The sequence below is a fragment of the Bos mutus genome, chromosome 13 (assembly GCF_027580195.1).
Source record: "Bos mutus isolate GX-2022 chromosome 13, NWIPB_WYAK_1.1, whole genome shotgun sequence".
In the NCBI taxonomy this organism is placed as follows: Eukaryota; Metazoa; Chordata; class Mammalia; order Artiodactyla; family Bovidae; genus Bos; species Bos mutus.
Genome location: NC_091629.1, coordinates 69716488 through 69743741, shown reverse-complemented (window position 1 = coordinate 69743741; position 27254 = coordinate 69716488). Strand labels below are relative to the sequence as shown.

At 38.8% G+C, this 27254-nt stretch overlaps 1 protein-coding gene across 1 annotated transcript in view; it reads left to right on the top strand.

Annotated features, from left to right (window-relative positions):
- MYO3A (myosin IIIA) overlaps window positions 1-27254 on the top strand; it is a 168534-nt gene that overhangs the window by 37520 nt on the left and 103760 nt on the right. The window contains exons 6-9 of the mRNA XM_005908809.2: window positions 9919-9995; window positions 17045-17190; window positions 20333-20398; window positions 23825-23980. Coding sequence (XP_005908871.2) covers window positions 9919-9995; window positions 17045-17190; window positions 20333-20398; window positions 23825-23980 — 445 coding nt within the window. The remainder of the gene's footprint in view (window positions 1-9918; window positions 9996-17044; window positions 17191-20332; window positions 20399-23824; window positions 23981-27254) is intronic.

Genomic DNA, 27254 nt, shown 5'->3' with positions numbered 1-27254 from the left:
CAATGGCATGTTGGAAGTGCTCAGTAAATACTCTTGAATGAAGGCGTGAATGGGAAGCAGGACTTTCCATATAATTCTGTGACCCTGAGAAGGTCACTTAAAATCTCCAGGGACAACAATAAGAAAAACAGTGTCTATATCATATGGTTGATCATTGTGGAAAGTAAATGGGATAATACAGGTGAACTGCTTAGTATAATTATTGACACTATAATTTTAAAAATCTGCACTATTAACATTATTGTAAAATAATACTGCCACCTCACCCCTAGCTCAGTATTGTACATATAGTAGGTACTTGAAAAATGATAAGAAAATACTGTATTTAAATAGTTGGTAAATACTGAAAAATCTGAATTCCCAAAATTGGTGCCTCTTTCTGTTTTTTTTTTTTTAATAGCCCTCTGCTAGAGTCGATTGGGTATTAACTTTAAATATCAAGCTATTTAATTACACTAATAGTAAGATTCAGTTTGCTAGTGCTGGTTATAAGTGCAGCCTTTAAGAAAACCTTTTGTTTTCTTCTTAAGTGGGCTAGACTTTCACCAGCTGCCTCAGGGAATAAAAAGACAAGTGAGCTTGCAGACGTTATTAATGAAATACATTAACAGTCACTGGTATACAATCAATCAATAAATAACATGACTTCCCAGGAGACAAACCCCTTTAGGCAAGTCAACTAAGGTCTGAAAAAGCAGTCCTCATTTGGAATAGAAAATGCAGGAGAGACCAAGGCAGTACTCAGTTCTCATTTCTACAGATTTCTCTCTGGGGACCTTCATTTCTAATGGAATAGTTAACATTTCAATACAAAAGTACAAAATGTACTTCTTGTGATTTATTTAGACATCGTTCTTATGACAGAGTATTTTATGGCTTTCAATCTCTTAGTACCCACGTGCCCAATTTTAGGCCAAATCCCCAATAAGTAATGTAGGTCAAAGAAAAGTTGTGACTTATTCATTAATAACCCATTTCTGTAGCATCACATGACGCAGGTCCACCTGAACTTAAAAACTATGAAGTTCTCTCCATTCCTTCCTTTTTTCTGGGATCACCTAAAAGCTGTTCAGTGGGACCGAGTAATCATGGGAGTCAGGGTGCAACTTAGCATGAGGTTTGGGCCTGAAAGGGGTGAGAAGGGTGTCCTTGGTGGGAGGGTGGGAGCAGTGGTGGCTTGGCTTGGGACGTTGAGTCCCAGATGAGGGGACAAAGAGAGTGTTTCTCTAGGGGGATGGTGGTGACCCAAGTCAAGTTGTCAGAGCCTGAACTGGGTAAGAAGGGGATCCGTGTGACTGGGGGTCTACATGGAGACAAGGGACAGGTCACATAAAGGGGGCTCAATACTATGAGGAAATATACTGAGATCAGTGGGAGTCCAGTTTCTTACTGTTAGAGATGAGAATTATGAATATGGAAAGAGAACTGAACCCCATGATTCTGGATTGCATTGGAAGTGTCCCTGTGAACTCAGGGTTTTCAGTATACAGAGAGGTATATAAAAATAAATTTAATGTGTGTGTGTGTGTGTGTACTGGTTATCTGGCTGTGTCCACTAAAAGGACATGCATGCTTGATGACCCAAGAGCAAGCACATCAAGTAGCTAGCTCTTAGTTTTTAAACACAATTCTCATCTAATAGGAAGCAAGGATTTGTGGGAAAAGACTGATTTTTTTAAGGCTGTACAAGCTGAGCCTGGAACTTGATGTGCCAGGAAGTAAGGAGAAGCTCAAAGAGTGATGGAGACAATGTCAAAAGGACATAGAAGCCACACTGAAGTGATTCTCACTGACCAAATCTGGGACAATTTGAGCATCAAAGTAATGATAATAATGATGAGACAATGATATCTATTGAATAAAGTAGAAATCCATAAATTCATACTTGCATACTTACAGACATTAATAGATGAATGGAAAAAATCAAAATCTTCTGTAAATTTCTTTACAGAAGAATGCCAACTTAGAATAGTGAGACTTTTGAAATTATCTTTTGGCACCCATCATAGTAATAATTGGAGAAGGAAACGGCAACCCACACCAGTATTCTTGCCTGGAAAATCCCAGGGACAGAGGAGCCTGGCAGGCTACAATCCATGAAGTCACAAAGAGCTGGATACGACTGAAGGAACTTAGCACATAGTAATAATTAATTTATCCAAACACTTCAGTGGATGCTAAACTAGCGAGTTAAGTTTTGATTAAAAATAGGATATTTAGCCTCTAAATACCTCTGCATAAGATACGTAGGTACAAAAGAAAAAGAGAAAACTTTACAAACTAGAACCCTGGCAGACACAGACTTAACCAAGTATACAACGTGAATACAACTATGTGACAAGTGGAAATCTCATACCACTTAATAGGAGGCAGTGAGACTTCCCTTCCATGATGTCCTGCCAAACATATTAATCATGAGGGAGTATCTGACAGGTCCAAGTTCAAGAACATTCTACAAAAAAACTAGCCTGAAATCCTACAAAAGTATCAAGGCCATGAAGTTCAAGGGAAGCCTAAGGAACTCCTTTAGATTGAAGGAGACCAAAGAGATAGGACAACTAAATGCAGCATGTGATCCTGGATTAGATCTTTTCATTGGAAGGACATATTTTGTTGTAAGGGTACTTGGGACAATTGATGAAATATGAATGAAGTCTGTAGGCTAGATGGTAGAAAGGGATCAGTGTTAAATTTCCTGGTTTTATTAGTTGTATTGCCGGTATGTAGGGGAATGTCCTTGTTTGTAGCCATCATACATTAAAGTATTTGGAGGTGAAAAGGCATCAAGCAGCCCACTTACATTCTGTGGTTTACATACTTACATACGTATATGGTTGAGGAAAGAATATTATTTGTACTTCTCTTGCTAGCTTATCACTAAGGTCGAGATTATGTCCAAAAAATGTAAACTATGGAGAAAATTTGGAGACAATACAGATGTCTAAAGATGTTTATGTACATGTTTAAAGATTATGTAATATGTACACATATATATCTACCAAATATGTGTATTTGTTAGTTGAATGTTATGCATCTTGAAAACTGGAGAACTAGTGTTTTGTATAATGAAATGATATATTGAAAAAAACGAAACTAGAGGAAAGAACCATTTTTAAAAGTTGGCAGAGCCTGAGAATTTTCATATCTATACAAAAAATTAATATTTTCCTCAGCTCAAATTTATTTTTGTACTTCAGAGAGGTGACCTTTATTTTATTTGAAAGGAAAAATAAATTCTTTCATTTTGTAAAGCAAAACCATGAATAAATGGGCTCTTTATTTTAGACCTTGTGGTTCGAGCTGAAGCTGTGGTCTCCAGTGTTTTCAGACTGAATAAGCAGTTTAACGTTACAGATAGAGTTATATGAACTAAGCAGTTTAACATTACAGATAGAGTTGTATGTCTTGGTCAAGGGTCTTTCAGTTGTGAGGACAGGAACCGCAAACTAGCTCCAGAAGTGAGTGAGATTCACAAGGGAGTCTCCTGTGTAAGAAGAACAGGACAAAAGGGACTAGAAAGGACAGAAGAACAGAAGGCAAGAACCAGGACGGCTTGCTGCCTCTTCCTCTCTCACTGGAGAAACCCAATCTTTCCTCTCTGCCTCTTGTTTTACATTTTTAAATTTATTTTTTAAACTTTGGCTGCTCTGTGTCTTTGTTTTGGTGCATGGGCACTTCTCTAGTTGCAGCGCACAGGCTTAGCTGCCCTGTGGCGTGTGGGATCTTAGGTCTTAAATGATAGACCCCCCTCTAACACTACAGTCATCCTAAGTCTTTGCATCCCTTCCTCTAGAGTGAACCAGTTCTGGTGTTTCAAGTTCATTTACTGGAGGCCACTTTTTGACCCATGTCTGAGCCAACCAGCCAAACTTGTTAGATGCAATGTTAGGGGTAAGATGTCTGCTTAGTGGACTCGTATCAGTAACTTTAGCCTGATTCAAGTTTTATGTTTTTCCTTCCACCATATACCACATCCTTAATATCTGCTCCCACACATATTCTCTGAATTTCTATGTAAAGTTTAAAAAATCAAGTAGCTCTTTGTACCACACCTGTAAGGTTCTTGTGGGACTAGAGTCTGATTATAGGTTTAGGAGCAAAGAGAGGTGATTGGGGTGGATGTTGAGAATTACCAGTGTCTTGTAAGGCAACTATATTAGAGGAGACCATTAAGGTAGTTTCCTTGGGCAAAGGCAAGGTTAATCTCCTCACATGGGCTACCTCTCCTGGCAGAGAAGATTGATCAGAATTTAGGGGTTCAGAGCCCACCTTCAATAGGATCTTCTCATACACCTGCATTCCAGTTTTCGAGATCCCGTTGCTTCCCAGTCAGTGCCTTTATTTTAATGGCAGACACCCTCTGAAGTTGGGGGAATTCAGTTTGCATCTTAATCCAGCCACTTGCAGGATGAGATTCTGGGTTTGGTTTTCATCAGTCTCAAATCTGGCTGCAGGAGAGAAGGGTCTCTTTTGGGGGCAGATGTGGAAGCTTTTGGGTCATTCATGCAGCACTTACTGGGAATTTGAATCCCTGAGCTCATCCTTTTCTTTCCTCATTCTGTCCGGCGAAATTAAAAGCGACCAGCCAGTCTCAATATACTTATTTATTTGACCAAGATGTTCAGAGATATCATTTACATGGTCATGCTGATCTGTTCCTCTAGTGAGTGTTTAATTATATGTGTTCAGTGATGGTATTTTGTGTATCTCTATCGCCATATCATGCCATGGATTGTTGGTGCTCTCTTGACTCCTGGAAATGGAGCCATTCATGTCTTTGAATCTAATCAGATTTAAGCGTGAATTCCAGAAACCCCAGGACCACTTCAGAAAACTCATCTATAAGATTTTGTGCCTCTGGCACCACTCTCAGCACTGATATCTGCATCTGTCAGAGTTCTCCAGAGACACAACTCAGACAGGATGTGTACTGTGTGTATATAGAGAAACGTATTTTAAGAAAATGGCTCCTGTGACTGTGGAGGCTTGATGACTTCAAAACCTGATGGGGGGCTGGTGGGCTGAAGACCCCGGGAAAAGATGCAGGTTGAGTCCAAAGGCTGTCAGCTGGCAGAAGTCCTCATCTGGTGGAGATCACTATCATGGTCTCTCACTGCATGAGGCTCATCCACATTAAGGACAATAATCAGTTTTACCCAAAGTCCGCTGATATAAATGCTAATTCTCATCTGAAAACCACCTTCCCAGAAGTATCCATAAGGACATTTGACTAAATATCTGGGCACCAGGGCCCACCAAATTGACACACAAAATTAATCGTCATACCGTCCTAACCTCACCAGCAAAATGAGGGTATTAGATGGTATAGTAAATTTTATGGTCCCAGTTTTCATCCCTGCAGTGTTTTGCTTTTAACAACAAAGCCCCAAGCTCTTCCCTTTGCTCCCTTGAGATGGCAAGGGTCTTGTCCTGTGGTTATAGTAAATCAAGTTCCCTGAAGTCATCTGGTCTTTTTGAACCACCTTGGAAACCACATATCTGATGTTTCTTCTCACTCTCTCAGACCTGAGTCCTAACCACAAATATAAATCCTGCACATTTCCACCCCCCCACCCCCACCAGCCCCAGAAACAGGACATAAGCCATAGAGGACAGGGTGACTGCCCAGCCAAAAACAGTGCAGGAAGCCTTATTAGAAGGACTTAATAATTCCCAAGCAATGTAGTCAAAGCAAAATGCTGAAGAATTGTTGACACAAACCTCCTTAATGTTCCTGTGGCTTTGACTTTTAATGGCTTATTGCCCTCTCTTCTAATCTGTTTTCTATTCAGCCTGATCTCTTGTTGGCTTCTGTTCCTTTTAATATCTTCTCTGTATCCCAACTTTCTGCCTGGAATTTTCCATCTTCAGCCTCTTCTCCTTTGACATGCTTATATAACTGTTTACTTTGGTGATTATTCCCTTAGCTCCTCTCTGTACAAGATGATTTTCCTAAACTTCTTTACTTCCTGCAGGTCCCGAACTCATAATTTGGATTCTTGTTGCCTTTTAAAATAATTATGTCAATCATTTTAAACTGAATTTTGCATTTTTATACCTTATTAGCCAGTTTTCTTGTGGGAATTTATGTTAAGTAAAAATGCTGTTTGTCCTCAGGAAACTCACGTTTCTGTCCAGCTGAAGTTTACTATCCTGAAAATGATCATGTTAGATGTTTTAACCATTAAGCTGCCTTCTGTCTCTGAAGTTGGTTCTGTTGGAAAGATGATCTTGGGGTTAACAGTTATTGCAGAAACATTCAACAAACATGCTTCCTCTGTCACTCTTTCATAGGTGTGTGTATTGTGTTTAACCTGAGAATCATCTAGTATTTTCAGACTCAGGGGTTTCTTATTCTACCTACTTGCATTTTTCCTTTTTCACTTATTTTGATACTTTTTTGTTTTTCCTGCTTCACATTCCAGGCTAAATTTTTCTTGTTTCCATACAGTTTACAGGGACCAGGTGTAAAACATCCTTTCTGCAGGATTCCAAAAAACTCTTAATATATGATACTCCACTAGCACTGTGGGCTTCCCTCATAGCTCAGTTGGTAAAGAATCTACTTGCAATGCAGGAGACCCTGGTTTGATTCCTGGGTCGGGAAGATCTGCTGGAGAAGGGATAGGCTACCCACTCCAGTATTCTTGGGCTTCCCTTGTAGCTCAGCTGGTAAAGAATCTGCCTGCAATGTGGGGGACCTGGGCTTGATCCCTGGGTTGGGAAGATCCCCTGGAGAAGCAAAGACTACCCACTACAGTATTCTGGCCTGAAGACAGTCCATGGGATCACAAAGACACTACTGAGTGATTTTCACTTTCCCTTGCACCACTAACATCGTAACTCATTATCCCAGATATACCATTGGAGTGAAGAAATAGCCAATTTAATTATGAAATATTCATAATAGTTATATTTTAATACCATCCTTTAAAATTATCTTTGTATGTTTCATAATGTACATATAAATGTATCTGGAAACATATGGAAAGTGTATTAGGTATGCTTGCTCAGAAGTTCCTTGTTGTTTGGAATAGTGTGATCAAGAAAGGAGTTTGGAGGCCAGATGTTTGCTTTAAAAAATTCTAACTTTATATTAATATAAATAAAAGTAATATACTCTCATAATAATATAAAACCTAATGATCTTAGGCTTTGTAAACTCATTATTATTGGCCATTACCCTTGTTAATCTGCTCCTTTATGTGTAAAATCATTCTTGCTCTTGTATTAGAGTTCTGTGATTATAGGCAGCAGAACCTTAACTCTGACCCACTTAGGCAATGATACTGAAAATAGCACTGAGTGACATACAAAGTCAAGGGAGAGACTGGGCGATCTGGCCTCCTAGGAAAGGCCTGTGGCATCCCTGGACCTCCAGAACAGCATCACCTGGAGCAGCATCACTTGGGCGAATCCTTAGAGCCTCGACTTCGGGTGACTTGCTCTAGTCACCTCCTGGCCTGTCTCCATTCAAGACTCACATTTCCAAGAGAAAATCTGAATGGTCTGTCTTGGGTCCCGTAATACATCCTAATGAACTTCTCAGCATCTTTCTCCATATATTTCCTGTGGAATGTGGAGGGACGACCCTTTCCTGTCATCCATATCTATAAATTCAAACACCAGGGCATGACTGCTTGCTGAAAAATGCCAATTCTAGCGACATCATCTTTTCTTTATCCCCAGAAAGAAGAAATAACTATGAAATGATTAGTCTGTCACTTTCTTGCCAGAAGCAGAATTTTAGATATTTTACTGAATCATGTTTATTTTCTACCCCTTTTACATTTTGCTTAAATGACATTTGAATTCTCACAGAATCTTTATGAAGTTGAAACAGAAATGTTTTCTGAGGGAAAAATAGAATTTTTGATTTTTCATAAATCATTAGAAACTTAGAATAAATTTTAATAGATTTATAATCAATTTTAAATTAAATTTCTTTAAAATCTATTTACTCTTTCTACTTATAAAAATAAATTACTGTACTTGGATACTGTCATAAAAGTCAAGCTTATTTATGCCTTTAATTCATAGAAAAAGACAAGATGAAATGTTTAGATTAACATTTAATTTTTCTGGAAGCTAAAATACTTGGGGAGAGATGTGCATTTTGGAGAAACTCTATTATTCCCTTTCTTCAGATCATCTGTTAGAAATATTCAAGAGAATCTTCAATCTCAGATTAGTTCATCTTCTCTGAATTTCAAGAACAATTTCATGAGGATATTTTTTCTGTTAAATAATAAAATGTTTAAAGGCAAAATTTGAAGGCTTAGATACAGATCCCATTTAGGACAAGGTCCCACTTATTACATCAGTGGAGGAAGTCCTTGAGGGAAAGAATTAATGTGGAACCAAAACGTACCACTTAGGCCTCAGCTCAAGTATATTTCCACCAGTGAAAGGCTCTTTTGACTGAATATGAGCTTTGAATTTTCATGACCTTTGAATTTGATACCTCATCTTGGAGTTTTAAACGTTTTAAACGTCAATTAGTGTCTTTGTTCTACTTGACTTATAAGGTGAACAGCCAGAGCCTAAAACAAATGTGACACCCAGGAGGTACTTTTCAAAGCAAGGATGTCAGGGAGTTAAAGTTCACAATTTGGAACTAACAGAAGGAGAAGAGAGACACAGGTTGAGATGGTTGGATGGCATCACTGACTCAATGGACATGAGTTTCAACAAACTCCAGGAAACAGTGAAGGACAGGGAAGCCTGGTGTGCTGCAGTCCATGGGGTCGCAAAGTGTCGGACATGACTTAGCAACTGAAAAACATGAAGTCCAGAGTGAGGTCAAGGGAAGAAGCATCATGCAGCCAGAGGAGCAGAAGTATGAGCCGTGAGGAGGGAGACTGTACTCCAGATTTTCTTAAGAGCCAGTTATGATTGTATCTAACCAGGTAGAATTGATGGGATGACAAGATTGAAATATTTCGTTAAACTTCCTCATTGTAATCTTTCTGTGTATAGTCTCTATAAAGGAAAATAACTGATCCTATTGATGCTGTTGGTTTAAATATTAATAGATGTGATGGACTGGCCAAAAGTTCATTGAGGTTTTCTTATAACAGCTTATGGAAAAACCTGAGTGAACTTTTTTGGCCAACCCTAATAATTTATTTGAAACTTCCCGTCAGGTGTGATTTGTCCCAAGATGATAGATGGAAAATAATTTTATTTGCATTCACAAGTCACCTGCTATATGTATGCCACCATATGAAACAATCCAGTTCACTAGAATTTAATAGTGGGCTGCTGCTGCTGCTGAGTCGCTTCAGTCATGTCCGACTCTGTGCGACCCCGTGGACGGCAGCCCACCAAGTCCTCTGTCCCTGGGATTCTCCAGGCAAGAATACTGGAGTGGGTTGCCATTTCCTTTTCCAATGCATGCATGCATGCTGAGTCACTTCAGTTGTGTCTGACTCTGTGTGACCCCATGGACAGCAGCCCATCAGGCTCCTCTGTCCATGGGATTCTCTAGGGAAGAATAGTGGAGTGGGTTGCCATTTCCTTCTGCATTAGTAGTGAGAGGAAGGAGCAAAGGGAGCCTACCATTAAAATCAAAACTATGTACAAAAATATGCAATACAGACAAATAGTTTAAAATCTAGAAAGTCAAGGCTGTAGAGATTAGTATAATCTGGAGCAGATGAAGTCAGCATGGGAGAATTTAAGCTTGACATGGGGCTTTAAGTTTGAATAGGTTTGGATACGAGAAATAGGAAATAGGAGGACCGTTGTATGTCTTGGCTATGCAGACATCCTGAGTTCAGATGCCTTAAGGTGAAGTTCAAGTCCAGTGGCAGCTATAAGAGAATCATATTTGTTTGTAAGCAGATTTAGTGCAGTTGAAATCTCCTTGACCTGAGTAATGAATGCAAGAAAGTAAGTCTCGTCTCTTCCTTCCAGGCGTGTCTGCTCAGCTCACCAGCACCTGGCACCGTCGGAACACATCTGTAGGAACGCCGTTTTGGATGGCTCCTGAGGTCAGATAGAGTTTTTTTGAGGGAGACACATGGTGTGTTTGATCCTTTCTGAGTTTCGTTTTCATGCACGCTGTAGCTCCATATGTGTGTTAGAATCTACTGGAAGAAAATGTCAGTTGTGTTGTCTATATGTGAGATATTTGCGTGTGTGAGGAGTGACATGGGAGATGATAAATGGGCTGTGAGCGAATATATGAATACACGAAAGACTGAATGAATAAGTCAGATGAGGTAGAGAGAAACTACAGTGGAATAGCACAGGTTTGAATTGCAGGTCCACTTACCTGCAAATTTTTGTCAATAAATATAGTGCCTATATTGTCATTTTACAGTTTTTCTTTTTTTATTGAAGTATAGGTGATATACAATGTGTTTCTGCTGTACAGCAAAGTGATTAAGTTATACATATATATGTTCTTTTTCATATTCTTTTTCATTATAGGTTATTACAAGGTATTGAGTATAATTCCCTGTTCTGTACAGTCGGAGAAGGCAATGGCACCCCACTCCAGTACTCTTGCCTGCTAAATCCCATGGACAGAGGGGCCTGGTGGGCTGTAGTCCATGGGGTCACCAAGAGTCAGATACGACTGAGTGACTTCACTTTCACTTTTCACTTTCATGCATTGGAGAAGGAAATGGCAACCCACTCCAGTGTTCTTGCCTGGATGGGGGAGCCTGGTGGGCTGCCGTCTATGGGGTCGCAGAGAGTTGGACACGACTAAAGTGACTTAGCAGCAGCAGCAGTACAGTAGAATCTTGTGGTTTATTCCTTTTATACATAGTAGTTTGTATCTACTAATCCCCAATCTCATTTTACAGATCTTTAAATTAACTAAGTATGGGGAAAAGTTTGTGTTTAATCAGAGCTCACAATGTATGGATTCAAAAGAACCAGGGTTTGAGACCTGGTTCTAGCCAAACTGTTTCAGCTTCCTGCCCTTGGGTGAGTCATATATCAGTTTCTCTGTTTTTGAGGCAGAGATAGAAGTACGTGGATTTTCAACTGTCAGGAGATTGGAACCCTTAACCCATGTATTTCTCAGGGGTGAGCTATACTCACAACCTTATGTTTTCATTAAATATACTTTTTATTGGAATATAATTGCATTATAATGCTGTGCTTCTGCTGTACAACGAAGTGAATTAGCTGTATGTATACATATACCTCCCTCTTGAGCCTCCTTCCAACCCCTGCTTCCCCATCCCAACCCTTTAGGTCATCACAGAGTGCCCAGCTGAGCTCCCTGTACTATACGATAGGTTCTCATTAGTTATTTATTTTGTACACAGTAGTGTACATGTCAATCCCAAGCTCCCAGTTCATCCCACCTTACATTTCCTCTGCTGTGTCCACATGTACCTTCTCTAAGTCTGCATCTCTATTCCTGCCCTGAAAATAGATTCATCTGTACCACTTTTGTAGATTCCACATATATGCATTAATATCTTTCTGACTTACTTCACTCTGTGTGACAGACCCTAGGTCTATCACATCTCTACAGATGACCCAACTTTGTTCTTTTTAATGGCTAATATTCCATTGTATGGGCTTCTCCGATATCTCAGTGGTAGAGAATCTGCCTACAATGCAGGAGACGCAGGAGACCTGGGTTCGATCCCTGGGTCCAGAAGATCCCCTGGAGGAGGGCATGGCAACCCACTCCAGTATTCTTACCCGGAGATTCCCATGGACAGAGATGCCTTGCGGCCATGGTCCATGGGGTCACAAAGAGTTGGACATGACTGAGTGACTGAACGCATATTTAGTACATAGCATATTCCATATTAAAAAACAGAGACATTACTTTGGCAACAAAGGTCCATCTAGTCAAGGCTATGGTTTTTCCAGTGGTCATGTATGGATGTGAGAGTTGGATTGCAAAGAAAGCTGAGCACCGAAGAATTGATGCTTTTGAACTGTGGTGTTGGAGAAGACTCTTGAGAGTCCCTTGGACTGCAAGGAGATCCAACCAGTCCATTCTAAGGAGATCAGTCCTGGGTGTTCATTGGAAAGACTGATGCTGAAGCTGAAACTCCAATACTTTGGCCACCTCATGTGAAGAGTTGACTCATTGGAAAACACTCTGATGCTGGAAGGGATTGGGGGCAAGAGGAGAAGGGGACGACAGAGGATGAGATGCCTCGATGGCATTACAGACTTGGTGGACGTGAGTTTGAGTGAACTCCGGGAGTTGGTGATGAACAGGGAGGCCTGGCATGCTGCGATTCATGGGGTCGCAGAGTCGGACACGACTGAGTGACTGAACTGAACTGAACTGACCTCATCTTTATTCATTCTTCTGTCAGTGGACATCTAGGTTGCACATGTCTCTGTTAATGATATTTAGATTTTGTTTTTAAGTTGGATAGAAATATAAAAGTGCCTTTTTTGTTGTTCAGTTGCTCAGTCTTGTCTGACTCTTTGCGACCCCATGGACTGCAACATGCCAGGCTTATCTGCTCTTAACCATCTCCTGGAGTCTGCTTAAACTCATGTCCATTGAGACAGTGAAATCATCCAACCATCTCATCCTCTGTCATCCCGTTCTCCTTCTGCCTTCAGTCTTTCCCAGCATCAGGGTCTTTTCCAATGAGGTGGTCTTCACATCAGGTGGCCAAAGTATTGGAGTTTCAGCTTCAGCTTCAGTCCTTTCAATGAATATTCAGGGTTGATTTCCTTTAGGATTGACTCGTTTGATTTCCTTACTGTCCAAGGGACTCTCAAGAGTCTTCTCTAGCACCGCAGTTCAAAAGCATCAATTCTTTGGTGCTTAGCCTTTTTTATTGTCCAGTTCTCACATCCATACATGACTACCGGAAAAACTATAGCCTTGAGTATACGGACCTTTGTCGGCAAAATAGTCATTTCTGCTTTTTAATACGCTGTCTAGATTTGTCATTGTTTTTCTTCCAAGGAGCAAGCGTCTTCTAATTTCATGGCTGCCGTCACCATCTGCAGTGATTTTGGAGCCCAAGAAAATAAAGTCTCTTACTGTTTTCCATTCTTTCCCCATCTATTTGCCATGAAGTGGTGGGAGCAGATACCGTGATCTCCGTATTTTGAATGTTGAGTTTTCAGCCAGCTTTTCACTCTCTTCTTTCACTTTCATCAACAGGCTGTTTAAATTCCTCTTTGCCTTCTGCCATAAGGGTCATGTCATCTGCATATCTGAGGTTATTGATATTTCTCCCCGCAATCTTGATTCTAGCTTGTACTTCATTCAGCACAGCATTTCACATGATGTAGTCTGTATATAAGTTAAATAAGCAGGATGACAATATACAGCCTTGACTTTATTTAAAATCAGATGTGGGCTTTTAACCTATATTTATAGTAGGTCCTATGTTGATTGTCTCTGCTTAGGGCCACATCACACCTCGAAGATTCTTTTGAGCATAACCTGTGGGAAGATGTAAAAAACTGCTAAAATAGTTGAGAAAAAGTTTTCTAGAGTTACATCTTTTCTCCACAGTCACTTTAATGTTAATGCTTTTAATCCTTTTAGTTATATTTATCAGTAAAGAACATTTATGTTTGAAAACTCTGCCGTCTTTGGGAAAAGCTCTGCTATTTGCCTACATCTTTCTAGAGAGTGACAGGAAGAGAAGTAATTTAAATACTACATTAATATTGCAAAATCATAGAATTAAATTTGCTGGAGGATTAAGTCCTGGTGTGCTGTTCCTATGTTGATACTAATTCAATTACTACTTGCAAAAAAAGTTAAAATGTAAGTGTATTGTAAAATATGGAGAAATGATAAATTATCTTAAACTTTAAAAATAAAATATGTGTAGACTGTATAGTCATATAAGCAAAAACAAAATTGAATAAAAGAATTTCCAATGTGGGTTTTTTTCTTCAATTCTGATATATTACTAGTGTTTTAAAAGCTTGTGAAAAGTTTAAAAATAAGAAATTAATAACATCTAGCTGTAATACCAAGCTTTATATCTTATCTACATATATGAATAATTACTATAATAAATACTATAATATAACTATGATTTCTATTAAATAATTAATAGTCTAGTTTTATATATATATTTTTAAATTTTATTTTATTTTTAAATTTTACATAATTGTATTAGTTTTGCCAAATATCAAAATGAATCTGCCACAGGTATACATGTGTTCCCCATCCTGAACCCTCCTCCCTCCTCCCTCCCCATACCATCCCTCTGGGTCGTCCCAGTGCACTAGCCCCAAGCATCCAGTATCGAGTATCGACCCTGGACTGGCAACTCGTTTCTTACATGATATTTTACATGTTTCAATATCATTCTCCCAAATCTTCCCACCCTCTCCCTCTCCCACAGAGTCCATAAGACTGTTCTATACATCAGTGTCTCTTTTGTTGTCTCGTACATCGGGTTATTGTTACCATCTTTCTAAATTCCATATATATGCGTTAGTATACTGTATTGATGTTTTTCCTTCTGGCTTACTTCACTCTGTATAATAGGCTCCAGTTTCATCCACCTCATTAGAACTAATTCAAATGTATTCTTTTTAATGGCTGAGTAATACTCCATTGTGTATATGTACCACAGCTTTCTTATCCATTCATCTGCTGATGGACATCTAGGTTGCTTCATTTATAGTAACAAAGCCATTATTATATTTTAAGTTTGTCATTTAGTAAAAACTATTTTGATTAGTAGATCTTAGAAGCACTCTATGAGTAAAGTTAATATTTTTATCTAAAATATAACTATTAGAGTAATAAATGAGTTAATAATTAAAATTAATACTCCTTACTATGCAATTATTAGACAGTCGTTTTACTGATAAGTCATTATTTACTAATAATAAGCCTGCTGCTGCTAAGTTGCTGCTAAATCATTTCAGTCGTGTCCGACTCTATGTGACCGCAGCCCACCAGGCTCCCCTGTCCCTGGGATTCTCCAGGTAAGGACACTGGAGTGGGTTGCCATTTCCTTCTCCAATGCATGAAAGTGAAAAGTGAAAGTGAAATCGCTCAGTCGTGTCTGACCCTCAGCGACTCCATGGACTGCAGCCTACCAGGCTCCTCCGTCCATGGGATTTTCCAGGCAAGAGTGGTGGAGTGGGGTGCCATTGCCTTCTCCCATTAATAAGCCTACTGTAGCACAGACACGGTTTGAAAGTGCTTTCCTGCTCAGACAACCAATAATATATAAAAGAGAAAGGTTCATTGTGGTCTTTTCAAATTATCCTATAGATATATGTTTAACATTTTGTGCATATTATATTCATTTAGCATTTGCCAACTTTTGAGTGATTGGCAATACTTCAGTAAATTTCCGCTTACCTAGAATTGTTGAAGAATGTGTTTTGAATAATCAACTATTTAGTTAATGAAGACATCGCATAAATACCAGCTCTTTGTTATTCAGGTCTAATTTCTAAGAATTAGAAAACAACAAGGTAAACAAGGTTGTTTAAATCAATTATAAGTTGAAAAGTGGTATTCTTGATTTGACATCCTTTTCAATTAAATTCTAGACCAAAGGTAGCATTTGTTTATTATGTAAAGCCATCCTTCCCAGAATATGTGTGTTTCATGGTGAAGGGGAGACAGTGGCTGTGATAGGTTACCATGTAACTTATTGTACAAGCCAGGACAATTTGGAGAGTGAACCGGGAAGGTATTTATAATGAGTCTAGGGAAGTGAGCGTAAACTAAGAATGTCATGGGTACATTGTGCCCACTGTGCCAGCATAGGGATGTTTTAATGTGTTAAATTTGATGTTAAGTGGAGTCAGAAAGGTGAAACCCTATTCCAGACAGGATCTTAGATTTCTTTCATCTCATTTCATATTACTGTAATTTAATGATAAGAAGTCTAACCTGCCATCATCCCCAGATTATGTTTTATTTATCTCGTGAGTTGGCATTCACAACATGCAAAAATTTTTTTCTTGTTCTTCAATGACATCCTGTGATTAGTGGAATTTTAAAAAACCTGATTGTAGCTTAACAGAGACTGCCGACAAAGGTCAGTATAGTCAAGGCTATGGTTTTTCCAGTAGTCATGTATGGATGTGAGAACTGGACCATAAAGAAGGCTAAGTGCCGAAGAATCGACGCTTTTGAACTGTGGTGCTCGAGAAGACTCTTGAGAGTCCCTTGGACTGCAAGGAGATAAAACCAGTCAATCCTAAAGGAAATTAACCTTAAATATTCATTGGAAGGACTGATGCTGAAGCTGAAGCTCCAGTACTTTGGCCACCTGATGTGAAGAGCCACCTCATTGGAAAAGACCCTGATTCTGGGAGAGATTGAAGGCAGGAGGAAAAGGGAGAGACAGAGGATGAGATGGTTAGATAGCATCACCAACTCAATGGACATGAGTTTGAGCAAACTCGGGGAGATAGTAAAGGATAGGAACCCTGGTGTGCTGTAGTCCATGGGGTCACAAAGAGTCAGACACAACTGAGCAACTGCACAACAACAGGATTTACTGTCTAGTGTGCTCCCAGGTAACTACTAACATCTTATCAATGTTTATTTTTATCCAGTTATTTTTCTCTTGTTGATGGCATAAGCCTTTTTGTATTTCTCCACACTTGTCGCATTTTTGCCTTCAAGTTGTCAAAAAAGATGGAGGCCATATACCTAGGCTTCCCGCAAGCTTATTTTTCTTTGTATCCTTCAATTTTTGTTAAAGATGTGTTCTTTATCTTTGCCAAGATGAATGACTGTATTTACTAATCAAATGTTTATCAGATGATTATCATTGCACAAGTTTAAGCTGTATGTTTGATCCCATCCCTTCCCATTAGGTATACTTTTTCATTCCCCTTTCTGTTTTGCATTTTCAAAAATACTTTTTTTTTCATAGACTTCTTCCCTTATTGTTTTCAATCCTGCTAAGATATTCTGCATTCTTAGAATAAAACTGCTGCTACTAATCATAATTTGAGGTTTTACTTCCCCATGTTACTGCCTTGGCTGGGAGCTCTCAAAGCTCATGAGTTTGAATACTTACACATCATTCTAAGCATTTTCCTATGTGCTTATTGAAGTTGTAAGCTTCCTTTTTCTTTCATTTTCTACTAGGTGATTGCGTGTGAACAGCAACTGGATACAACTTACGATGCCAGATGTGACACGTGGTCCCTGGGGATCACGGCCATTGAGCTGGGGGATGGAGATCCTCCACTAGCTGACCTGCATCCCATGAGAGCACTTTTCAAAATACCCAGGTCAGAGGGCTCTCACGTGGGTCCAGTACCTGCCAATTTTCTCTCTTCCTCCAGCCACTGAATCCTTGTCAAGCTCTTCATGGAAATATCCAGATATATTCCAACAGGTTGGGAGCAGAGTGGCCTGGAATATCATTCTGCTTCTTTCAAGACACTGTTTTTGTACCGTAGTTTTATTTTCCCTGGTCTAAGTACAAGAGCTTTCTTTTGGTATTGTGTTTTTTTTTTTTTTTTTAGCAAGGATTTGAGCTTGGAAAACAGCACTTCCTATCACTCTTGATTCACTCCCAGATTCGTCAGTGAGACTCCCTGGTCCACAGTCCGTGTAACAGTAATGTGCTCTGTTCTGCTTTTATCAATCTAACAATTTTTTATTACTTGCTAACACTTCCCTTTCTTTAGAGCTTTAAAATGATAGTATTAATAAAGTTAGAAGTAGAATTTTTGATAAAATAATAATGATTTTAAATATGTTAGTGTTTTGAATATGTTAATATAAAACATTAAGCTTAGAAAAATAATCTCTTTGGAGCCAGGAAGGCACTTTCCTGTGTAGACACTTCCCCTTTTATATGTGTTGTCAGATTTTCCCTCTTGCTTATCACTAATTAAACACTGTGTATGTTTTGGTTAGTTCCTAGATATTTCAGAAAACGGACATGAAAAGACTGCCTATTTTTATTATACATGTATTATCTTTTAAAGACTTTCTTTTCAAAATATTATTTATTTTTTATTTTTGGTTGCATTGGATCTTCATTGCTGTGCATGGACTTTCTCTAGTTGCGAAAAACAGGGGCCAGTCTCTAGTTGTGGTGCTCAGGTTTCTCATTGTGGTGGCTTCCGTTTTTGAGGAACGTGGACTCTAGGGCACGTGGGTTTCAGTAGCTGCAGCCCGAGGACTCAGTAGTTGTGGCTCGTGCATTAGTTGCTCTGCAGCATGTGGAATCTTCCTGGACCAGGGATGAAACTCATGTCCCTTGCATTGGCAGGTGGATTCTTATCCACTGTATGACCAGGGAAATCCTAAAGACTTTCTTATGGATTTTGCCTGCTATCTTAATTTTAATGAAATGCACAGAGAGGGCCTATGGGAACATGGGTCCAGGGTGGAGAGATGAGGTATGCTAAAATTTGTTCCTACACTCTCCATTAAATAAATTGTGGGATCCTAATGCCTGTAGAACATTGAATCATATGTAAAAGCCTGGTCGGGGGTGGTTCCAGTCCGAAAGAAATAATGCCAATATGACCTATTCATTTCCAAATAGATCTATTTAGAATATTTGGCATGGAATTAAATTAGTGTAAAACATTCAAATTTGTTTTTAAGTTTACCTTGTAATTTTCTGTCCTGCCTGTATTTACTGAGTTATAATACCTTAAATATATATCATCCTTTCCATAACAATTTCAATGTATCTCTAAGGTTTTACTGTTTATAAAATATATTGCTTATTAATAAGTGGGGCTTCCCAGGTAGCACTAGTAGTAAAGAACCTGCCTACCAATGCAGGAGATGTAAGAGATGCAGGTTCAATATCTGAGTCAGAAGATCTCTGGAGGAGGGCATGGCAACCGATTCCAGTATTCTTACTTGGAGAATACCATAGACAGAGGAGCCTCACAGGCTACGGTCCATAGGGTCGCACAGAGTCAGACATTACTGAAGCAACTTAGCACACACAGAAAGTGTGGAAATGAGATTACAGAAAAAGAGCAGAAAACCTGCTTTGTATCAGGTCTAAGGCATTTCATTAAATTTGAGGAAAACCAACAGAATCTGTATATCCTAATTCCTGTTGTCATTCTGTATGTGAGATGAAGCACTGTTTTCCCTGAGCTATTTAAATTATGGTTTAAATGAACATTACTCTTAATGATGATGCCACATGAAAGAGGGATGCTACTGTCGATCTATATGGTACCTGTGAGCAAGGCACCTCTGGAAACTGCACCATCTCAGTTGTTTCTTATTCCTTGTGCCGCCAGTATATCTTTAAAATAGAGTTCTAAGAATACTGACTGAAGAAATAATTAGGAAAAAAGGAGGATCTGTAAAGCTACCTAGTTCTGAATGTTCTAAAATCATCAAAATCTTGCTCTACTCAAAGCAAACCAGTAAATCTCTTAGAAGAGTTTTTCAGAACAAGAAGCCAAGCAAAATTGTTGGAGAAAAGAATTACTTCTTTTAATGTGCAAATCAGCAATCTTCAGATAGTCCTAAGGATTGTAAAATGAGCTTTCAGTGTGATCTAGTGGATGAGTAGCTGCACTTTTCTTTAATGAGCCTGTACAGACTGTACATTAATTTCATTTTAAGCTATTTAAGGAGTAAAGCAGAGCTGAAGACAAAGTATTTCCATTCCACTAATGAAAACAAAGAGCTGTTGGAATTAACATAAAGCGGTACTTCAGGATATTCAACTATCACGGTTATCGTGGTTGATCAGTGTTGCTTGATTACAGTTAGAGATCAGCCTCATTTTCAGATGATGTTCCTTTGTGTTCATGAACATCACAAAAAAGAAAAGATTTGTTCAGCTTAAAATGAAAGGAATTAATAACAGAATCTTGCAGTGGCATTCAGAGCTTTATTGCCAATCATATTTTCCAGTTCCTTACTTTTGTAATCTTGTTTCTGGCCATCTACCCAAGTAACAACAGAACAAGTCATAAAGGCACTCTTCTATAAAGGCCTCTCTGCTAAGGTTTCTTGCATATTCTGAATAATCCTCCTTTCCAGTCACCTTTGTGTCTCCTGAACATCAGAGATTTTTGTAGGACTCAAAGTAAAAAAATCTTTGCCCCAGGAGCCATTGTTTCTAATCAGCTAAGTATTTATGTTTTCCTCTAGGGCTCTCAGTTCAAAGTAAGAAGGTTCTTTCGAAGAAAAAAAGAAAGATCAGCTGGGAAAAAAATAGGTATATTATGTGCTTTCAGAGAAGCAAGAGACCTGTCATTCCATATAAAGAATGATTAATAACTAATTATCTGTCTTTGAATTGGAAAATGATGGTAATACTTGATTATACCTGGCAGGATTTGAATGCAGTGATGCATTAGTCTGTCCAGTCCTGCCTATTAATTTTGTCCTGCCTGGCCAATGTGTACTATCCAACCTTGTATCTTATTTTTCTAGGAATCCACCCCCAAAACTGAGGCAACCTGAGATATGGTCAGCAGAATTCAATGACTTCATCAGCAAGTGAGTAACAATAGAGATTTTTCTTTTTATTATTATTATTATTATTTTGATTTTGATGTGGGCCATTCCAGGTGGCACTAGTGGTAAAGAACCCAGCTGCCAATGCAGGAGACTTAAGAGCCCCAGGTTCGATCCCAGAGTCAGGAAGGTTCCCTGGAGGAGGGTATGGCAACCCACTCCAGTATTCTTGCCTGGAAATCCCATGGACAGAGAAGCCTAGCAAGCTACAGTCCATAGGGTCACACAGAGTCAGACATGACTGAAGCGATTTAGCAGGCACACATTTTTAATGTCCTTATTGAACTTATTACAATATTGCTTCTGTTCTGTGTTTTGGTTTGTTTTGTTTTTTTTTTTTTGCCAGGAAGCATGTGGGATCTTAGCTTCTCTACCAGGGATCGAACCCACACCCCCTGCATTTGAAGACAAAGTTTAACCATTGGACCACCAGGAGAGTCCTTAGAGTCTTTTAGAGGAGTCAAAGAAATTCCATCGTGCTCTATGACTTTGAGATGGGCCTTTTATAATCATTCCTCCAAGCTTCTGACTCTCCTCTTTATCTATTAAATAACCCTAGAGGTTCCCATGATCTTCATCAAAACAAGCATTTGTAGTGTCTTCTGAATGTTCAGTGAACTTATTATTGTTTCAATAATGATCTCAGGGTCACATTCATTCTATCGATGACTGTGCTTCTGCAGACGTTGCATCACCCATGAATGCTTTCTTCTGTCCACTTGCCTTTTGCAATCTTGCCCTTAGCATCTCCCACCTTCTTACCAATCATATAGTCAGTCAGTTATTTAGCCCTTCAGTTATCTGCATCACTAATTCTTATCACAGCCAGGGAGTTTTCATTACACTTGGTAAGTCAGATAATCATACAGATAAAATCTTAGATGTTTGAAAATAACTTTTAATTTGACAGATGTTTAGTATAAATGCAGTGCCTCCAGACAACTGAGCAGAAGCTATGCATCAGCTATTTCTAAATCTGTCCATGAAATTTTTTCACAGTCTTTCTCATGACTTCACCTTGAAAAAATAAGGGAAGGGATGACTGAAGGTTTTGAATGGGAGAGAAGGGGTCATTAAGCTTGAATGTGTCAAACTTCACTCAGAAAATGTAAAAAGGGAAAAAAAGTAGAGGAACTAATCACCTTTGTCACATTGAAATTGCTGGTTTTCATACCAAGAATATCTGCTTGTTTCTATAAAGGTAAGAGGCTGATTTAAGGGTTATGCAAACACAAGAAAGTGGCAATGTTTTTTCTTTTAGTTTCTACTTAACTAATCATTGCTACATATGTACTACACACTGCATAATATTTAATGAACTGCAGCCCAATTCCTTATATCTCATAGGAGAATCGTTGGTAACTTTGAAGTGTTCCCCACGACTTGTAGTCATGACTCATGTGGGCAGATCCTTCCATGCGGATCCGTTAATGCAGCTTGGTGACTTTGACATATTCCATACAGTTTCACCTTTGAGAAGCATTTCCTCTTATCCTTCAGGCAGTTAGGTCTCTGCCCGGGAAGCTCTTCCTGTCCTTGGTTCCTCTTCCTCTAATACCATTTCTTCTTTTATTTCACTCCCTGTTTAGAGATCTTGCTCCCTAAATAGACAGTAAACAACTCCAGGGCACCACATGTGCCTTACTTTTCATTCTAAGTCCAGTGGCTGGCACACAGCAGTTTAACTGTTAAGGTTTTACCTGAATAAAATAATCTCCAATGTGATTAATCTCAGTACGTAGATACAAGTGTTGCAGGTGGCAGAAATTGACACATTGTGCTAAACTAAATGAAAACTAAAAGCATATCTTATTTTGAGACATTGTTATCCTTATTCTTTAGCATCTTTTAGCATCCCTGGGTAGTATCTCTTTGTGTTTGTAAGCTAAGTTGCTAGTGTCTGACTGTTTGCAACCCTGTGGGCTGTAGCCCACTAGGCTCCTCTATCCATGGCGATTCTCCAGGCAAGAATACTGGAGTGGGTTGCCGTGCCCTCCTACAGGGGGTCTTCCTGACCCAGGGATCGAACCCTTGTCTCGGGCATCTCCTGTATTAGCAGGTGGGTTCTTTACCGCTAGCACCATCGTGGAAGCCAGTATTTGTTTAGTTAATTCCAGTAGAATAAATTGCCAAATTCTCATACCAGAAGGATTAACAATACAGATAAGAAGTGGCATGGATCAGGTCAGGCTTGGGTTCCTTTTTGTTTTTTTCTATCCTCAAATGACAGCCCCACCCTGACCAGTTTCCTCATAACCATAGATCCTCAAAATCTCAGGACTGAAAGAGTACGCAGAACATGAATTCTTCTTGAACAGGGTGCGCTGAGAAGCCAATCAGTAATCCCTTGATAAAAATAATCTTACTTCCCAATGCTGCCCATTCCATCTTCTGTCAAAAAGTTCGCTCTTATATGGACCAGAAATCTATCTCTCTTTTAATTCTACCCATCGATCCTAACTTTTTTGTTTCCTTGCCTTGAAAACTAGTCTTAACTCCTCTTTCCAACATCTGAAGGCAGCTGATTAAACATCCGATGTTTGTTCCAGGGTTCCTCCTGTGATGCTGTTTCAGGTGCTCTCACCTGGTTGATCCTATCAAGAGGTATGATACACATTAGTATGTGTACTCTAGGACCTCAAAGCCCATCCACTGACATGGGATTTAAACATCCTCAGTGCATAAGCCAGAGAATGCAATGGCAAACCCACTCCAGTACTCTTGCCTGGAAAATCCCATGGACGGAGGAGTCTGGTAGGCTGCAGTCCGACTAAGTGACTTCACTTTCACTTTTCACTTTCATGCATTGGAGAAGGAAATGACAACCCACTCCAGTGTTCTTGCCTGGAGAATCCCAGGGACGGCGGGCCCTGCTGGGCTGCCGTCTATGGGGTCGCACAGAATCGGACACGACTAAAGTGACTTAGCAGCAGCAGCAGTGCATAAGCCCTTGCACATGGGTTAGTAGTTTTATCACGTAGAAAGAAACAGATCAATTGAAAAACCTTTAAAAGCGTTAGTGAAGGGAGACTGAAAAGTTTGTTGTAATTTTAGATAAGCATTAAAACTGTAATGACTTCATTGTTGTTTATCTTTCGCTAAAAGAGACTTGGCAGTGGAGACTGAGTTCAATTAGCACTCTGCAGTAATGCTTGCTAGGAGGCAAGGAAAGTAGAATTTAGATGAAAGTTGGTTTCACTACAGCATAATCGCCCACAGATGTGTGCACTTTCACAGACATTAATTCCTCAGATTTCAGTTTTAACATTTTTTTGAGATATGTTTCTTGGGCTGAGCATCAACGAAGAACATCATTCCTTTGTGTTAGAGTAGTTTTTAGGACTGTGAATAATAAATTCAAAACTTTTAACTTATCTAATAATTGCATGTTCCTTTCTGCCAGTGCAGGTGTTTGACTAAGGATTATGAAAAGCGTCCAACAGTGTCAGATCTTTTACAGCATACATTCATTACTCAAGTTGAAGGCAAAGATGCGATGTTACAAAAACAACTCACAGAATTCATTGGCATTTATCAGTGCACAGGAGGCACAGAAAAGGCCAGGTAATCAAATAATATTTTGACTCCAAAAGTCCAAAGATCATTTAAAGAGTCTGACTGCTTTATAATCCAATGGTTGTTAAGGTGAGGAAAGAACTTCCTGGTTTAATTCTTTCAGTTCACTGGTTGTGGTTTGGAGATAAGGTAGTATTTGCATGAAGAGTAAATGTCTCAAGTTGAATTGCATCCTGATATTGGGAATATTACTGGCAGCATTTTTTAAACAACTTCTTCATAACAAAGGATATAAACTTCAATAGGTGATTAGTATTGGCTTATATTTTCTTGTATTTTTCTCCTCTTCTGTGAAGTAAGATACCTTATATTTGAGATTTAAAAATGAACATAACACTTGAAAATTTTTTTTGACATTATTATTTTTGGTATCATTTTCTCTGGTTGAATTATATTCAAAAGTCATTTTTAATGATCTATTATGTACAGTTTTCATAATTTTGACTATTTTTACAGCTTATAGATAGTATATGTATTTATTTTATGGAGTTTAGAAGATACATAGAAGTATACAACATAAAATCAATTATAAAATTTAAATCTATACCTTCTAGTATCTTATTATTGGAAATACATTTAAAAACAAAATTGAAATATATATGTCCTGGAGCTTGCCTTCTTTCACTGGCTAGTGAAAGAATATTCATATCTTTAAATATCCTTCTACCACAAATTAAACATTTTTAAATTTTATATTGAGTATAGTTGATTAACAATGATGTTTTAGTTTCAAGTATACAGGAAGGTGGTTCAATTATACATATACATGTATCTGTTCTTTTTCAAGTTCTTTTCTCATTCAGGTTATTACACAATATTGAGGAGAGTTCCCTGTGCTATTCAGAAGATCCTTGTTATCTATTTTAAATATAACGATGTGTACATGTCAATCCCAAACTGCTATAATCATCCCACTTGTCCCAACATATGTGATTTTTAAACCACAGTACAAGGCAAATTTGAGGCACATTTCAAAGGATTAACAAATGAAAGATGAATTTAAAAAATTGTCCAAACTTTTAGTGCTACAAATGCCTGGTTCAGGCTGTCAATTATTTATTTAAGTGTGGGACTTTATGTAATGTACATGCACTAGAATGGGATTTTGATTTTACCAAAAGAAAAGAAAAGAAGGAAGCAGAAAAATCAATAGGAAATAATAACAGGGTTCTTTCACTGCAATACAATACATCGCCCAATTTTACTTTCTATTTTCTGGGCAAGATAATTTTCCTCTAAAGTCTCTGACAATGTCATGGTGAGAATTACTCACCCTTAATACACAGGGTTTCTAAAATGCTATCCTGACTGCTCTCATAATAACTCCTTTTCATTCCCGTCTCCACATGTGTATTTCAAAGAAACTTGCTTCAAACTCAGCCAGTCCAACATGGAGCCTGTGCTGTCCCACCCCAAACTAGTTCTTTGTTCCTTTTATTTTTAGTGGCACCGCCACTCACCCCATAACCACCAGAAATCTCAGGATTATCTTGACGTATTTTTCTCTCCTACTTACATTAACAAGGCTAAATTTCTTACAGCCCCACTCAACCCATTATGAATTGTGATGTAGTCCTTGCCACCATAGAAATGATACGTTGAGACAGCATTTGTGTCGTCTCCATATTGACTGAGGCCAACTCAGTCTGGATGAGGTGCTCCACACAGGTCTGACAGCTGAAGCAGCTGTAGACTCTGTGCTCTGTGTTCTCTGTCTTGGTCAGACTCTGCCACCAGCTCATGCCTTGATGAGACCTTTTCTCCTGGATTTCGCACAGATAATTCCTTTGCCTCTTATTTTGACCAAAATAAGATACTTAAAAGTGTCTTTCTTTTTAACTTAAAACCAGCATGTACATAACCATTATATAGAGTAGGAAGCTTCAGTCCCTAAAAGGAATAAAAATAATGTTCTGTGAGAGTTTGGAAGAAGCCAGCAGTACCTCCACTGGCAGTGACACCAGGGCTTATCCAGGAAGCAGTCTTTAATCGACACTCAAGAGAGAAGCCAGACTTAATCCTGTGAAAATAGAATTACTGCTAGATGAACATTATTGCTCTAAGGACCAGCTTGAGCAAAATCATGAAAGCAAGGAGAAATACATTTAATCAGAACTTGTAAGGAGGAAAATTTAGAAATAGGATTGGAGAGACACAGAGACCAGACTACAGAGAGCACTGAAAGTCAGGTTGAGTGAGCGGTTTGACCTGGGTCCCTGACAGCCCTGATAGGGTGGGCCCCGAGGCCCCTGTGTCCTGCTGGGCACCCTCCTGCCATTGGTTCTAAAAGGTGAACTACAGATACACCAAGACAAATTGGGGCAGTAATCTTGAATACCTTTTGCTTTTCCTCCATGTTTCTTCCTGACTTTAAACTACTTTTATTTTTCCAAAAGTGGGGAAGTTGGTCCTTATTATGTTTAATTATCAAAGCATTTAGTGGCTATTGTTGGATATTTTGAAATGATGAGCCTATTGACATAAACATTTATTTCTGTATTTTTGTGGGATGTTTTAGTTGGTGTGTGTGAGAGAGTGTGCATGCATGCGTGTGCATGTTTCTAAGTACATTTGATTTTGAAAAATTCAAATCTCATTTTGGCCAAAATAAGGGGTTGAACAAATTTTCCTTGGAAGATCTAGGAGAAAAGGTCTCATCAAGGCATGAGCTGATGGCTGTGTCCATTCAAGATCAATAACCTGAAAAGAGACTGATAATGTCAGTAATGTAGTAAGCTGGGAATGTAGTAAGCTCCCATCTAGGACCAGGAAATTTAGAAAAGAAATGATCACTTCTCCTTCCCAACCTGAGATATCTTCTTATGCTGTTCTTCACCACTTCCCCCTTCTGGAAAAGCTCCTAAATAAGGGCTGAATAGCTTTTAAACTTGGTCACCAGGAACTTTATAAGGAATAGATGATTGAATCATTACTCCCTGGAAGACCACTATGAGCATATTTGTTCCTAAGGAGTAATAAATAAATTCAAATAAACAGGATAGGCAGTTGCTCACAAGCTTTTCTATTTTACAATGCAACATTCAAAAAACTAAGATCATGGCATCTGGTCCCATCACTTAATGGCAAATAGATGGGGAGACAATGGAAACAGTGACAGACTTTATTTTCTTGGGCTCCAAAATCACTGCAGATGGTGACTGCAGCCATAAAATTAAGAGATGCTTGCTCCTTGGAAGAAAAGCTATGACAAACCTAGACAGTATGTTTAAAAGCAGGGACATTACTTTGCTGACAAAGGTCC